At 36.0% G+C, this 17,935-nt stretch overlaps 1 protein-coding gene across 1 annotated transcript in view; it reads right to left on the reverse strand.

Annotated features, from left to right (window-relative positions):
- The window catches only part of LOC114041925 (vomeronasal type-2 receptor 26-like), a 200,930-nt gene that overhangs the window by 181,261 nt on the left and 1,734 nt on the right, over nt 1-17,935 (reverse strand). Inside the window, 3 exon segments of the mRNA XM_027860609.1 lie at nt 12,666-12,957; nt 15,761-15,782; nt 15,785-15,871. Of these exon segments, the coding sequence (XP_027716410.1) occupies nt 12,666-12,957; nt 15,761-15,782; nt 15,785-15,871 (401 nt within the window).

Below are 17,935 nucleotides of genomic sequence, written 5' to 3' on the forward strand. Positions count from 1 at the left end.
TTCCTTCCTTCCTTCCTTCCTTCCTTCCTTCCTTCCTTCCTTCCTTCTTTCCTTCCTTCCTTCCTTCCTTCCTTCCTTCCTTCCTTCCTTCCTTCCTCTTTCCTTTTTTCTTTCTTCCTTCCTTCCTTCCTTCCTTCCTTCCTTCCTTCCTTCCTTCCTTCCTTCCTTCCTTTTTTCTTTCTTCTTTCCTCTTTCCTTTTTTCTTTCTTCCTTCCTTCCTTCCTTCCTTCCTTCCTTCCTTTCTTCCTTCCTTTTTTCTTTCTTCATTCCTCTTTCCTTTTTTCTTTCTTTCTTCCTTCCTTCCCTTCTTTTTTTCTGAGCTTTTTGCACAAAATGACTAATATGGGAATGTTTTACAAAATTACACATGTGTAACCTATATCAGATTGCTTACTGTGTCAGGGAGGGGAAGGGGAAGGGGTAGGGGAAAGGAATGGAATTTGGAACTCAAAACTTTAAAAATGTTAAAATTATTGGCACATGTAACTAGGGGAAAATAACACGTGTGTGTGTGTGTGTGTGTGTGTGTGTGTGTAAAATGGGTGTGTGCATACACACAAAAATAAAAAAAATTTTCTCAGAAAAAATACACTGTAATTTCAACTAAACCAACCAACAGCTTTTCCTGACAAGTCTGCAAGTCAGCTTCTATTACTGCATTTTATATATATCTCCATTTTCTCTTTAAGAATAGAATCATGCAGTCTATTAATAGGGCAGTGAGGTGGCATTGTGGATAGAGTCCTGTTCCTGGTGTCAGGGAGACTCATCTTCCCAAGTTCAAATAAAGCCTCAGACACTTATTGGCTTTGTGACCCTGGGCAAGTTGCTTAGCTCATTTTCCCTCTAAAATGAACTGGAGAAAAAAATGGCAAAACAATCCAATATGTTTTTCAAGAAAACCCCAGATAGTGTCACAAAGAATAAGACACGACCAAACAAGTGAATTTTATTAAATATTTTTTGCTGGACTTGAAGTTTTCTTTTTTCCCTCAACATGGCTTCTCTTGAAACTAAGTAGGCTTTATTTTTCATAGTTAATCTGATACTAACATTTTTCAGTGTTTGTTACTGGCAATCAAAACCACTGAGATCAACATTTGCACATATTCTTTATATATAATTATTTTCACACTTTTCATTTTCATATTTCATTGGTTTGAATATCAGTTGTGTCTGAATAATTGTTGTTCTTTTGAAAGGAAATATATGTGTATATATATATATATGCATCCTTAAATAAAATTGAATCCAGACTGTACTCAGATTTTGTAGAGATCATATATGATGGAAAAGCAAAGCCTGTATCATGATAATATAATAACTAAATCTCTTAGGACCATTTAACCAAACTCAGGCTCTATCTTAACCAGAAAGTTTATTAGCCAAGAAATGTGTCTTTATTATGTCCTATATACTACAGCAATATGTACTATAGGATTTCTTTCTTCTACAAGATGAGTAACACTGTCCTAAAAAAGAATAAATCTATTTTGTCATGGCTTTTTTCAGATGAAGCAATGTTGGTTCTTTGTAATCATAGATTGTCTTTCTCGATGCAGACACTTCTCACTTTCTCGGACCTCTGTATAAAGCAATTTTTATGTAATGCAAATTTACCTGTGGACATAGGACAGGGAAGGAAGAAGATAATAAGATGCTCATGTGTTATGGGGAAGGGAGGGAGCCATTGAATGGCTCAAGGACACCTGGGTATCAGGGACAGAAAAACAAGAGCAGGAGGAGGAACACATGGAGCAGTACCAGCTACATGAACTGAGAAGAAGAAAACTAAGTCAGAAATTGGGGGATGGACACAGATGCAGACAGAAGGCAGATGAAATGTGGGGACTGAGGATAGACACCCAATATTTGAGTTCAGATGGGAAGAGAGACACACAAGGCCAAATACACAAAGAGGAGAAAAGGTCTCAAACCAAGACCCTGATCCAAAAGTGGCATTGGTTTCTCTGTGAATCCATTCTTCTGCTTTCACTTGGAGGGTTTTTTCTTTTAGTTTTTTGTTTGTTTGTTCGTTTGTTTGTCTTGGTGGGGTGTGGGTGGTTTTTTTCCACCAAAGGAACATTGGCCTGGTGACTACACCATCTTAGATGCACCAAAAACTTCAAAACACCTATAATTAACCTCTGAAAACAGCAGTGTGGATAAATTCTGAAGCTTAGGACAGTGTCACCACTCCATCCTGATGCTGAGGGGGTGGGAAGCATAATTTAACAGAAAGTTGAAAGTCAAGAAATTGGCTGGAAAATAATTTTAAAACTAACGTGAATATGGAAATCAACTGCTTTGATGGGAAAGATTAAGGCACAATCTTAGAATAAGAAAGTGAAGTTAAATTAACTGCTCAAAAGGCTTGAAAAGAAAAAAATCAAACATATCCAATTTACATGCAAGTCAATATATCACCCTCATTGTGTCATTGGTCCTCTTCCAGAATGAATGACAAACAACAACAAGGGTTCTTCATGAAGTCTGTAAACCGAGAGAACTTCCAGAGTAAATGTTGTGAATTAAACCTTGACAGACACATTTCTTAAATGTATGCCTCACTACAATTATGGTGTTTATTTTAATCTTATACTTCCCATGGTGTCTGTGTTTGTGAAAGGGAGGGAGCTAGGTTCTTAGGAGAATGTTTTCTATTAATTACCTTTACCATGTTATCAGAGAGTAGTAGTCACTGCCCTTTGGGGATCCAACCTGCAAATTCAGACAGAAATATGGGATTACTGCTATTTCTCCTCCTCCTCTTTTCCCTTTTTTCTTAATTTTATTTTTAATTTATGGAATAAAATAAGCATTTCTATAACCTAGTGCAAAAAAAATGATGACACATGAAACTGAAATTCTACTATGCACAACTTGCTACTCCTTTCAAATACACAACAAACTTACCATGTAAATATCTTTTTTTCTTCCCTATCCCTTGTCCTAGAGATGGCTACCATTAGAGACAAATAGGTGCATGTGTGTGTGTACAGTTATTTTATACATACTCCTGTTTATCAGTTCTTTCTCTGGATGTAGACAGTGTCTTTCTTCATATGTCCCTTGTATCTAATTTGAGTATTTTTTAATAGACAGAATAACATTTTCTCAAAGTCCTTCTTAAGACAATAGTTTGGTCTTACTGTATATGATGTTCTCTTGGTTCTGTTCATTGTACTCTTCATTATTTTGTGCAGGTTTTTCCATGTTTTTCTAAAATCATTGAGCTCATCATTTCATATAACATAGTACTACCCCGTCACAACCTTATATCACAACTCATTCAGCCATTCCCCAATTGATGAGTATTCCTAAAATATTCAGTTCTTTGCCACCACAAAGAGAGCTGCTATAAACATTTTAGAACATATAGGTTCTTTTTCTTTTTCCCTAATCATCTTTGGAAATAGATCAAGTAGCAGTGTTGCTGGATAAAAGGGTACAGGTAGTTTAATAACTCTTTGAACATAATTCTATAATTCCAAATTGTTCTCAATAATGGTTGGATCATTTTAGAATCCCACAAAGAGTGAATTAGTGTCCCAGTTTTTCCTTATCCCCTCCAACATTTGTTGCTGTATTCTTCAATTATTTTAGCCAATCTGGTAGGTGTAAAGTGATCTGTCAAGGTTGTTCTAATCTGCATTTCTCTAATCAATAATGATTTAGAGAATTTTTATACGAGTATAAATTATTTTTATTTCTTCATTGGAAATCTGCCTATTCATAATTTTTGAATATTTATCAATTGGTGAATGACTAGTATTCTTATGGATTTGACAGATTTCTTTATATATTTTAGATATGAGACCTATATTGGATAAACTGTCTATAATTTTTCCCCAAATTTTCTGCTTTCCTTCTAATCTTGGTTATATTAGTTTAATTTATACAAAAATTTTATAATTTAATATAATCAGATTTATCCATTTTATATCTAATTTTGCTCTCTATCTCTTGTTTATTAAAAAAATCACCTATCAATAAGTCTGATAAGTTATATGTCCCATGTTCTTTCAATTTTCTTGTAAAATATTCTTTATATCTAGGTTATGTATCCATTAAGGCAAGGAACAATGCCCAGTTTCTGCCTTACTGATTTCTAGCTTTCCCAATAATTTTTATAAAATGAAGAATTTAAATATTTTATATTAAATAATCAATTAATTTGATATTTTAAAATAATTTATTACTTTTTTAAGAAGCTGTGACTATTTACTCTTTGTTCTGCATGGTTTTCATTTTAGATTTCTTGAAACATACTTCCAGAAAGACAGACTTTTAAAAGCCCATTGTTTTTTCAATGAGGCTACTTGACTCCACTTTAAAACCAGTATCACTCTGACTGTCATTGAATGGCCAATAATTGCCTCAACTCAAACCCCAGTGACTCATTGTTTAGGTTATGATGTCTTAGAAAGAATGTAAGCAGCAATTACTTTCTACTCTGGCCAAAAACTCTGAGTGTTTTCCCTTCCCAGATTGATATCTTTGTGATGGCAAATTGAGATGTCTTTTGCCACAACTCTTACCCAGACCTTAGTCAAAGAAGGGTGGTGGAGTCAGACATATGACACCTCGGGAGGACCTATTTTAGAAAGATTGAGGTCACTCATTGCATCTTAGGCCGATCCTCATAATCTTGATCTTTGTTTTGCCTTTGAACTTCAATGACTAGAGGAAAGATTGAGGCTGATAACTTTGTGCCACTCTGCCTCCTTATATCCAATTCCCTCCCAAATCAAGACATCAACAAGTAGTAGAGGAAAATTAGGTAATAAAAATGAAAGCAAGGAAAGAAAATTAGCAAAAGTTAATTCAAAACTTAATAAAAAAGGCACAGAAATACTAAAGAAAATAATGTATCAAAAAACAGAATTGGCCAGATGGTAAAAGAGGTTAAAAAGGTTTTATTTGGGGGAGGTAAGTTTTTTTTTTAATTTTACACTTTAATGCAAAATAAGTAAATAAAAAACAAATACTAAAGCTAAAATAATACAAAATAAGAAAAGGGAAAAAAAGCATTGCCATGTACACAGAAGAATGTGGGAAAGGTATAAAAATATACAAAAAATTTCCATTTCAAGAAAGCCTATATAATAAATACTATGCATTGTGTTGAGAACTGTCCATCTTTTCTTTGCTTCCTTTTAAGTTTTCTTTTGTTCTCTGCTGTGCACTTTTTACTTTGTTCTTTTTTCCCCCTCTTCCTCCACCCTCTCAAAGTTTATAATTAAGTGCAGATGTGTGTATACATATATACATATATATGTGTATATAGATATATATATATCCATAAATGCATGTAGAGAGAGACAAATATGTATATACACATGGAAATACTTGTATATATAAACAAACATATATCCATATGTAATACAATTATTCATACATATACTTAGCTAGTGATAATCATGGTTATATGTAGACATGTACATTCATATGCATCTTTGTAACACCATGCTATACTTAATTATTCTCTATTTCTTTAAGGGTGGATAACCTCTTCCCTCATAACTCCAAATTTTTCCATATTTTTCCAAGTCCACCACCAACTCATCATTTTCTACACGACAATATTTCCACCTTATACTGTCTAATTCTTTAAATCAGCGATAAATATGGGTGACATGTAGTGTAGTTTCTCTATTTTTCTCTTCTGATTAAGTCTACTTTAGCTTTAACTTTTTATTTGAGATCACGATTACCACTCCTACTCCTTTTCCTCTAACAAATTCTACTCCCTGATTTTTATTTTATGTTTGTGTATATCTCTTATTTTCTATACCTCCTGACTTCTCTCCTTTGCTTCTACCCACTATTTTGCCCTCCTATTACTTAACCTACCCCCCTTAAGGATCCCTCCCTTATCTTCCCATTCCCATTAATCTAGACATGCTTCCATAACCCCCTTTATCCAATTCTCTCGCCCTCCTCTCTAAAGATTCCTCCCTTATCCTCTCCCCTCCCTATCCCCTTAGCATTTTATTTCTTTCTGAATTTAGAAGACTTTCATATTCTTCTAGATATATGTATTGTTGCCTCTTGAACCCATTCCTGATAAAAGTAGGTGTCCATGACTACCAACTCTTCTTGTCCATCTAATTCCTCTGTGTTGGTTGTTCCTCTCTCACCCATTTTATAAGATAATTACTCTTTTTAACTGTTCCTAAACTGTTTTACTTTTAAAAATCATATTATACTCAGGTCTATCCTAACCTTTCTTGTGAACTATCCAATTACTAATAACAGTCTTAGACATTTGTTTTACATTTTACATAGATAAATGGTAAACAGCCTGTCCTTATTGAATCCCTTATAATTAGTCTTTGGTATATACCTTATATTTCTTTTGACTCTTGTGTGTCAAATCTTCTATTAAGTTCAGGTTTTAAAAAAAAGCCTGAAAGTCTGACAATTCATTAAATGTCCATTTTTTTTTCTTTCAGGATTATGCTTAGCTTTTCTGGGCATCATATTTTTGTTCAGAACCCCAGTTCTTTTGCTCTTCAATATATAGTGTTCTAAGATCTGCCGTCTTTTAGTGTCACCTCTCCTAGGTCCTGTGCAATTCTGATTATGGCACCATCATATTTAAATTGTTTTTCCCCTTGTTGCTCATAATATTTTAATTTGACTATTATATTCCTGTGGCTTTTCCTTGTAGGATCTCTTTCAGATAGTGATTGGTGGATTTTTCTATTTCTACTTTCCCCTTTTCTGATGCTTCAGCACAATTTTCTTTAATTATTTCTTGTATGATTGTATCAGGATTCTTTTTTATCATAACTTTCAGGAAGTCTAATTATTCTTATGTTTTCTTTACATGATCTGTTCTCCAGATCTTTTTTTCTTATGAGATGTTTCACATTCTCTTCTATTTTTTTCATTCTTTATATTTTATTTTATTATTTATTGGTCTCTTATAACTTTGCTAGCTTCCCCTGCCCAATTATGATTTTCAAGGAGTAGTTTTCTTACTTAAGTTTCTGGATTTCCTTTTCCAGTTAGTTGACTTTCTTTTCATAATCTTCTTGTTTATCTTGTAATGTTCTTTTTTTTGTGTTTTTTTTCCCCTCAATCTCTCTCACTTGATTTTTAAAGTCTTTTTAAAGTTCTTCTATGAATTCTTTTTGGGCAGGTGACCATTTGATGCTACTCTTTGGGGGTAAAAGAAGATTTCTTTGCTTAAATATCCTCCTCTGAAGATGAAACCTGGCCTTCTCTATCCCCAAGGTAATTCTCTATGGATTGGATTCTTTCTCCTTTGCCTATGCAATTTTAAAATTTTTAGCAGCTTAGTTTTTGTAATCATCTCCAGCCTTGGGGTATGGGAGATGGTACCATTGGCCCCAGATACTCCTTCAGTTCTCCCCTCTGTCCTGCAAATGAAATCAAGTCCTCTAGCCTCCTGTAAGTGCCCACAGTCAGTGGTGTCCCTGCCCTACTGCTTCTGCCCTCACCAGGTCAAGTGTGTGCCCTCACCTCTCCCCCTGCTGCATCTCTGCAGCACAGCTGTGTCTGGCATTCTTTGTCAATAGAGGTTCCTCTTTCTTCTGGGGCTCAGATACCCAACTCCTCTCTCTGTCTTGGGAGTAAAGTTTCCTGTGGCTGGGGCCAAGGCAGCCTTCCAACCCAGCTAATCCCAGGGCTTGCCACTTGTTAAAGTGAACCTAGCCTGGAGGTGTTTGTTTTTCACAGGGACCAAAGCTCATTTTGAAATTTTTCTTCAGATCTTCTCTGCTTGTCCCAGGAAAACCACTATTCTGCCTCTACTCTTATTTATTTTAACCACTTTATGTTCACTCTGAGGTAAACATAATTATTATTATGATATTATCTCATTTGTGGGAAAAAGCTGGAGAGCTTGGAGTTTTCTAACCTACTCCACCATCTTCCCAGAATCCTCTCCAGGTTAAAAAGTTCAATGAAGAAAATGATTGCTTAAAAGTTAGATTTGGGCAAGTGGAAACTAATGACTTCATCATACATCATGAAACAAGGTCAAAAGAAAGAAAAAAAAATAGAAGAAAATGTGAAATACCTCATCAGAAAAAAACTGACCTAGAAAATAGATAAAGAAGAAATAATTTAAAAATTTTTGGACTGCCCAAAATCCATGATTAAAGAAAAAGGTTAGTCATTGTATTTCCAGAAATTATAAATATCTTAGAACCAGAGGGTAAAAAAGAAATTGAAAAAATTAACTGATCGTCTCCTGAGACATTCCAAAATGAAAACTCCCTGATATATTATAGCCAAATTGCAGAACTCCCAGAGTTCAGAGAAAATACATCAAGCAGTCAGAAAGAAACCATACAAATATCATAAAGTCACAGTCAGGATAACAGAAGATTTTGAAGATATAGAATATGATAGAAAGGCAAAAGAGCTGGGACTACAACCAAAAAGAACTATACAACAAAAGGAATTTAATCATTTAAGAGAAAACAAATTAGTATTTAATGAAAAGGAGGATTTTTGAAGGATTTATGATGAAAACACCACGGCTGAAAAGAAAATATGACTTTTCAATGTAAGACTAAAATAGAAAATAAGAAGTGAAAACTAAAGAGATATAATAAGGGAATCAATAAAATTAAAGTGTTTACATTTCTATGAGGGAAGATGATACAAGTAACTTTTAAGAACTTTATCATTATTATGGCAGTTAGTAAGATGATACAAAGATAGAGTGTGTAGAAATGAGTTGATCATATTGGATAATGAAAAATCAATGGGCAAGAGAAAAGAATGCACTGTAAGAAGGGGGACAGAAAAGGAAGAATGGGGGAAATTTTCTCACATAAAAAAGAGCTTCTTATGATGGAGGATAAAATGGTGAGGAGAGCCAGCCAATCTTTTTTTTGTTTGTTTGTTTTTGGGTGAGGCATCTGGGGTTAAGTGCTTGCCCAGGGTCACACAGCTAGTAAGTGTCAAATGTCTGAGGCTATATTTGAACTCAGATCCTCCTGACTCCAAGGCCAGAGTTCTATCCATTGTGCTACCTAGCTGCCTTGAGAGGAAGCCGATCTTGAACCTTACTCTCATTTCATTTGGCTTAAAGATGAAAGTGTGTGTGTGTGTGTGTGTGTGTATATGTGTATGTATCTGTGTATACATACACATATATACTCAGTTGGGTATAGAAATATATCTTAATCAACAGGGAAGTGGGGAAAGGTGATAAGATAAGAGAAAAGGAAGTAGTTAAAGAGAAAGCTGATAAAGGAAGGCAGTCAAACTGAGGAAAAAATTGTACCAAATTTCTCTGATAAAGACATTATTTTTCAAACATATGGGGAACTGAGTCAAATTCATAAAAATAAGAGCCATTTCCCAATTGACAAATGGTCAAGAAATATGAAAAGGCAGTTTTCAGATGCAGAAATCAAAGCTATCTGTAGTCATATTAAAACAAATTCTCTACAACACTATTGGTTAGAGAAATGCAAGTTAAAACAACTGAGAGGTACTACTGCACACCTATCAGATTGGTTAATATGATGGAAAAAAGAAAATGACAAATGCTGGAAAAGATGTGGGAAAATGGGACACTAATGCTCTCTTTGTGGAGTTGTGAACTGTTCCAACCATTCTGAAAAACAATTTGAAACTATGTCCAAAAACCTATAAAAGTGTGCGTACCTCTTGACCCAGCAATATATACCAAGTCTATATTCCAAAGAGAACAAAGAAAAAGGGAAAGGACCTATATATGTACCAAAATTTATAACAGATATTTTGTGGTGGCAAAGAATTGGTAATTGAGGGGATGCCCATCAATTGGAGAATGACTAAACAATATAATTTTGATGGAATACTGTTGTTCTATAAGACGTGATGAGCAGGATAGCTCCAGAAAAACCTAAGAAGACTTACATGAACTGATGCAGATATAAGTAAGCTGAACCAGGAGAATATTGTACACAATACCAGCATTATTGTAACAATAAACAATTGTGAAATACTTAACTACAATGAACCAAAGATCAACTAATGGGCATGTGTTTTTGTCATCACAGGACCCATGATGAAAATTGTTATCCACCCCCAGAGTGAGAAATGAAGAGCTCTGAATACAGATTGAAACCTATTCTTTTTATTTTCTTTATTTTTCTTGCATTTTGTCTGTGTTTTTTTTTAAACAGGGCTAATATGGAAATATTTTGCATGACTTCACATGTATAATTGATATCATATTATTTGACTAATCAATGGGTAGGGAATGGTCAAGAGTGTGGGAGTGAATTTGGAGCTCAAAATTTTAAAAGATGAATGTAAACATGTAATTGGGAAATATTTTAGGAAATAAATAAAAATCGAATTAAAATAATTTAGGTCAGCCAACATGTCTGCTAAAACTGTACATAAGTAATCTGAGACTCTTTTACTGTTCTCAGGCACATTGAGGAAAATGAAAATAGAAAGAATGACTTAACATCACGTGAGACTTTCATAACTCTCTATACATAACATAATTCCATTCCATAGACAAGACCTCATTAACTGTTGTCAGGCACACCAGAAATGTAATGTCTATTCGCCAAGAGGCATCAGAAGTCTTGCCCAACTATTTGATACTTCTTGACACAACTTTAACCTAAAAGACTAGTCTCATGCTCAAAAAATAATACTCATTGACTCCCTAATAGGACCAATTCCAAGTCTTGCTAACCACAACCACTGTTGTCTGATATCAGAGGATCAGATATGTACCCACACATAATACTTTGAAATAGATGCATTTCTCCTCTCCCTCCATGCTGTACCTCATTGGGATCAAGGAAAAAGAATTCCCAGAATGGACACAGCAGTCTGCCTCTTGTGTATCTAGGTGATATGCTACCATATCATCTGGCAAACAAAGATGCAAGATAAATCATGTTACAAGGATCCTTTACTTAGAGATCTTACTCTGGTTTCCATATCCCAACCTTGAGCTAATTCCTATGCCCTTTTGAGCTTGGAGGATTTTTTTTTCTTTTTACTCTAATTTCCAAGTGTATGACAAGAATTCTGTGTTATCCCAATGCTAGTGACACTGTAAAGCTCCACCTAACTACTCCAAGGCCCCCAAATGCTTCATCTGTTATCTGTGGAACTATTGGGGATAAACAATATTGAATAAATCTATAAAATCTTTAACATAAGGAGTATGGATATAAATAGGGAGAGGCCCTCAGTCATTCCTAATTTTAACATGAGTAATTCCATATAAAAAAACAAAAACAAAAACAAAAACAAACCTGGCCTCCATTTCATTAAATGAAAGATTCACGGTTTCCTTTATTTCTCTTCCTGAAGCCATCCCTATTTTTGTTCTTGGTTCTGAACTAACAAAACAGTCAGTTATCTGCCTGAACAATAACGATAAATTTCAGTAAGCAGCAAGCCTGAAATGAAGACTAGACAACCACCAAGGCCGGTGATTATGGAAGACTTTTTTTTCAGTCTCTAAAAGGTGAGCTGTTTTCTGAAAGGAAATTCCTTATACCACACACATCTATTTTTCTTCTGTGCCCATTAGTGAAATTAATATACTATTTGTAAGTAATGTCAGGAATTTACTCCAGCACCTGCACATTCCTTTTTTAAAAATTTCATTAAGCTTTCTTTTTTCTTTTTTTCAAATTTTAAATTTATTTATTTTTAGTTTTCAACATTTACTTCCACAAAATTTTGAGTTCCAAATTTTCACCCCATCTCACCCCTCCCCCACCCCAAGATGGCATGCATTCTGAATATCCCTTCCCCTAGTCTGCCTTCCCTTCTATCTCTCCCCTCCTTCTCTTATCTCCTTTCCCTCCTACTTTCCTGTAGGGCAGGATAGATTTTTGTACTGCATCAGCACCTGCACATTCTTAAAAGTACCCATGGTGATATTAACACAACATTGTGGACACACTTACCACTGTTCCCCAAAACTAGCACCTTCTACACCGGGGCTCATGCTTAGCTTTTCTCTAGTAAATAACACTTTTCTCAATAAACTCAGGACTAACATTAAAGGACTAAATGACTATGAAAGGTGAAACGCATAGAGTGAGATGTAGCAGACTGGATGATCATTCAACTTGGAGTCCAGACATGTAAGTTCTTGTCCCAATTCTTGCACCAGTGAACTGTGTAAAGTTGAGTAAACATCTTAACTTTTCTAATCTTCAGTGACCTCATCTGTGTAAAAGGCAAGTATGTTCTGGTTACTTCTAAGATCCTTTCATGGAAGCAAGGTGACTCCAATTCCATTCTTGATTTATAATATGGTTGATGCTCCAGGAGAGGTTCACCTTCCTTGACAATTGAGGGAGCTGTGAGGTGCAGGGTCTAGAGAATTAAACTGGTGTCAAGGAGACTTGAGGTCAAATCCTGCCCCAGGAACTTATTATTTGCATGATCTTGGACACACAACTTAACTTTTCTCAGTCTCAGTATCCTCCTCTGTAAAATAGGGCTAAAAATAGCCTCTGCCTTATGGGTTTGTTATGAGAACCAAAAGAAATACACATATAAAGTACTTTTTAAACTTTAAAGCACTTCATAAATGCTATTGTTGTTTCTGTTATATTATTATTATTATGAATTAATATTCCATGGTTAATATGGAATTAATATTTCATAAAGACATGCAACTTTCTAGGCTCACTATCACTCACCTGTGCAAACTTGTAGAGATCGAGCAGGGTTCCCATCTGAACAGATAGAACTGATGTGGCTCCTCCAATAACAGCCACAGACTTATCCTGCTCCCAGCAACTGTAGTTAGGGATGAACTCACTCAGTCCAGACAGCCACCTCAGGGAGCTCTCCAAAGTATTCTCATCACTGTGGTAGGTGTTGTATAGGTGGAATCCCAGGGAAATGTTGGGCAACAGATAGGGATCCCTGTTAATCTCCTCTATAGCAAATACAACAGCCAGAGCCTGCTGGTAATTTGTGTGCGGCCACCTATGGGGGTAATTGCCATAGATTAACAAAGCCTTCAAAAAGAATATTTTTCACAAGGATGAATTCCCCAGCCATATGAATCAAAACTAAGGACTCTAACAGTTGTTCAACTCATTCTATTTGTATTAAAACTACTCCCACATGTGCCTTGTTTCTGTATTCTTCCTTTCTTTTGATTCCTGAGATGGTGAGGACTATTGGATTTAAGTTCTTATGTGATTTTGCCTGCCTGAGTCAGTCACTTACGTCACAAATAGATATTGAGCATCCAGTATGGACTATAACCTGTAGAGGATATGGATTGTCCTTGACCCCAGAAGATTGATGATATAGTGGGAGAGAAAATATGTAAACCAATAACTGTAACACAAGGTTGTAGAGGATGTGTTTAAGGAGAATGTCACTGAGATCTATGAAATCTGAGCAGAAAGAGTCCCCATTCCTCTGAAGAAATAAGGGAAGACTTCATGGAGGGCATCATGGGTCATGAAAAGTGAGGAGGTTTTTGATACATGGGTATTTGGGGATGAGGTCATCCAAGGAGAGGAAATGATACAAACAAGTTCACACAAGTGTGCAAATAGGAGATACTGCATATTTAGGCCCCCAATATCTTACTCAGGTGCTGTCTGATCTGACTCAGCCTTCCTCTAACCTCACTTCCTTCCCTTCCCATATAGGGACTGAGAAGGGTAGAAAAACAACATTACTATAAAGATTGTGACTTAGTACCAGATCTTCAACTAGGAAGCCAGTAGCAAAGAAAAATATCTATATTATTCTTGGCAATGTTTTTTAAAAAATATGCCCAACCTAGTGTAATTTCTCCAGCTTTACCACTTCTCAGATGATTTAGGCCTGTTTTAATGGCAGTAGAAGATGAGTATGGCAGAATCCCAAGTCCTGACTATCTCACTTGACATGATAGTATCCTCAGAATTTGCAATTCTGTCTTTAGAAGTCACTAGCTATCTTTCTGAGAATATAAGACCCTTTGTGCTTTCTTTCTCTCTTAATTCAATTTCCATTAAATTAGAATCAGGGAAGATAGTAGCAGAGCCCCTACCATCATCAAAGAGTGCTCTTCTCAAGAAAAAGTTCAAATCCCACATAGAGTTTTAAAAAAGCATTTGACTTAAGACAGGATTCTTGTTTAAAGTTTCACTGAAGGATGATAGAAACTTCTTTTCCCTCTAAGTCAAACCACCAATTCTGCTTTGGTAGTGAATAATAAAGAAAGAAAAGAGAATAAGAAGCATATTAAAGCATTAAAAATATAATTAATGACTAAAATTAGTTAATGATTTTGTGTTTCAGACAAAAAATGGAGACACTTTATAATATAGAAATGTATAATTTGAAATAATAATTTACACAGTCTTATTTATATAAGTAGAAAGAAATGTGTAAAAAGAAATGAGAATCCAGAGGGATTAAAAAAGTGATATAAGGTAAAATAGATATATAGAAACATTTGGCTACAAGAAGGTACAGAAAAGGTCAGAATACTTTTCTGCCAAAAGCCATCTAACATATCTCATGGTCTGTGTCCCACAAGCAGAAGACAAAGTCTGTGGCCAATCTGCTTCTCTTCAATTATCACAAAAGGAAATCGCCCAGGAACTGGTGTATCTTAGTCTGAATCCCATTTCTGCAGTGCAGACTTACAGAGGCTTATAGGTGAGTGCTGCATTGTTACACACAGAGTTCCTGCTATGTAAATCTGGGTTTCTGTAAAGAGAATTGAGAGAGGACAAAACACAAAACTAAAGCTTAACCACCAGTACAGCTTGTCAAAGTCTCAGAAAGGAAATTCAATTCTACTTCTCTCCACTTCTTCTTCTTGGATTCCTCCAGTTCAGCAAAACTAACCAAGAGACTCAAAATCAAGCCCCTCACATATCTAGAGAAAACCAGAATACTCCAGACATTACCGCGCGATAGCAGGTATTCCATAAAGATATGTCTAAATCTCACTCAGTATTTGTTACAACTGTAGCCTGAACATGCCTTTCTTTTCCCAAAAAAACTGAAATCTCCTGAGTCCTCAGTTTCAGGCTCTGTCCCTGGCTGGTCATCAGCTCTGCTGGGCTTCCCTATCTTGCACTGCTGTGACTACCAGGAACATGTAACTGGTGCCAAGAAGAATTAAGGAAAATTATAAATTCATATACTCGTAAGAAGGAGGAGATCTGACAGTGTGTTTTCCACTAGTAGGGGAGGTGAGGGAAATATGAAATCTTCACTGAAGAAGGTTTCATGACTCCCTAACATGTTGTGCTACTTGTTATCAGATATTCAAATGTAGAGAGGAAATATGAGACCTTTCATTCTTATGGATGGGGCAAACTTCTCCTTGCCCTGTATCAGTACATTCAACAACAATAACTGCCCAAGGATAGAAAAGGCACAGGCCTCAAGAACTTCTGCTACTTCAGGGTATAAACCTAATACTAGGATGTCTGGGGTCTAAAGATGTTCATTAGTTTCACTGATTAAGTATAAATATGAAATCAGGACAGGAGAAGCGGGGTGATAAGAAACTGAGCCTGTTCAGGACTGAGCTTTCTGGGTAAGGGCTCTTTGAAGGGGACTGCAAATGGGGAAATAGAGGAGAGAGGTTTTCTCTGTTCAACTTTGAAAGTCAATCAGAGGGGAAACTGACAAGGATGTAAAAAATATCAGAGGCAAGAAGAAGAGGAGAGCACCTATTGTCTCATGTGGAATGGGCCTGCCGTTCTGCTCCATTTATAAGGACCTCTTCTTAATCATCACAGTGAAAATGAAATAGAGAGAAACTTACTGATAAGGCTTACAAGCTTGTTAGGAAGACTTTCAAACAGCTCTGCTCCTGTTACCCTGTTCACTTCAACTGAGAACAAGGATAAAAAGATCCCAATCGTCAGGTCCCCATCTCAGTAAACAATGGAATTAATTTAGTGGAATCAGGGAAGCTTCTCAGGCTTTTGGCCATATCCTGGAAGTTGCAACAGCAGCAGAGATATGAAAAGTGAAGAACGAATTTGAGAAATACTTTTCTGAGTATGGGACAACATGTCCTTGAAAATTATCCAGAGTTCTAATCCTGGGGAAACCAAGGAGCCACTCAGACCAGAGCAAAGTTGGCTGCCTCAGTTACACACTGATGAGGAACTGTCCAGCACCAGAAATGACCTTATCTTTCTGTAAATTCCCAGGCTCTGGAATGCCTGTCACGTCTGAGGAAACACAAGAGGACGTTAGTAAGGCCCATGTCCAAGACAAGGACAATGGCGTAAGATGGATGAAAATTTTAAACTTTCATCAGCTTTTAGAGTGAATTCTGTCCAGCACCCTTATTGTTAGATACTGATAGGGACCACTTCTCCTACTGAAGGCTCCACAGAGAAGTCTCAGTTCACCATGAAGAACTCTGGGGACTAGACTGCCTGGGGCATCTCCACCTGAGTCTCTGCATCCAAGGAAAAATATCAGTAGAAAATTATGTTTTGGACTCTCTTTCCCTTGATTCCAGCAGAGGCTATAGTACAGAAGTGCCTTCCTAGAAAAAAAACCAAAACAAAACAGTTTTTGTGTCCTGGATTCAACAAATGGCCTGTGATGACTAAACCTCATAAAAAATTCCCTTATAGGTGTTAAGACTTAAAAAACAAACCTTTAGAGATATCAGCTTCCCTGAGAGCCTTTAATTCTCATAGCCTTGATTAACTTCCCTGAACTCTGTGTGATGTAAGCCAGGCCTCATAATCAAGACTCAGTGTAATCTATTCTAAAGACTTATTACAGTATTACAATGCTCATATATTCCCTTTCTTCCTTCCCCTTTCAGTCTTTGGACAGCATCTCAGCATTACAGTCTCAGATGTAAAAAAAGTAGCCTAGGAGGTTACTTAGTCAATAAATTTATGCAAGAATTATGATTCTTCAGTGGCTAGCATTAAAGAAGCATGCAGGCTCACATTCCCTACCTGAGGAAGGTTCTAATGATAGACTCTGATGATAATACATTTAGCTCTTTTGATGATGGAAATAAAGAATTTAGAATGATTGGAGACCATGGGCCTGGGGAGTAATCTGATTTAATTTTCATTTTACAAACAAAGAAACTGATGCCTAGGAAAGTAAAATGACTTTCCAACATCTAAACAACATGTAGCAGATCAATTCTGGCCTTTGGACTCCACAGCTTATATTCTTTCTACTATCTATTACTGCCTCCTGGAGAAGTGAGCAAGCAAAGTTCATCCACTCAGAAGGTAAATGGACCTGCATTTGTATATGAATCTCCATTACAAGTATTTTACCTTTCAGGATCCCCAGAGTTATAAGATATCTCAGAGATCGTTAAGCATAAGACATCACAGATGTAACTGAGCATTCTAAGATGTGGAGTTAAATTCAGCAGAGGAGAAGGGATACACATTTTGGATTGCCTGAAGTCACTGGTTGGGAAACCACATTATCTCGGTATTACCACTTGCCATGGACATCTCATGTGGACTGGAGGAGGAAGGTTAAGCACAGTGGTATGAATTAATGATTGAATGAATGAATGAATGAATGAAAATGAATTTTATTGCTCACTGTGTTATATTATGGTGACACAAATACCAAAGCAAAGACAGTCTTTTCCTCTCAAAAATCTTATATTCTAATAGGAGGAGACAGCATTTATATGGAAACAATGGCCAGGGAAGTATATTTTGGAATAGAAAGTTAAATGGATGGTGAGTAGAAAGATGGGGGACTATATTGATGCATCTATCCAAAAGTAATGACAGAATTGATTTGATTATAATTTCAGAACTGGAAAGTAAGCTGGAAATGACTAGCAAATAAAGTGAAACATGGCTTGTGGCAAGCCTAAACACAGTGGGTAACTAAGGCCATATCCAATCAGGAAAGAAAGTTTTCAGGTTAAGAGTTAAAATGATTAAGTCCTCTGGCACTTGGCTGCTGAGGAGACCAATAAAATGAA

Source organism: Vombatus ursinus, unplaced genomic scaffold (assembly GCF_900497805.2).
Source record: "Vombatus ursinus unplaced genomic scaffold, bare-nosed wombat genome assembly UNPS02014210.1, whole genome shotgun sequence".
In the NCBI taxonomy this organism is placed as follows: Eukaryota; Metazoa; Chordata; class Mammalia; order Diprotodontia; family Vombatidae; genus Vombatus; species Vombatus ursinus.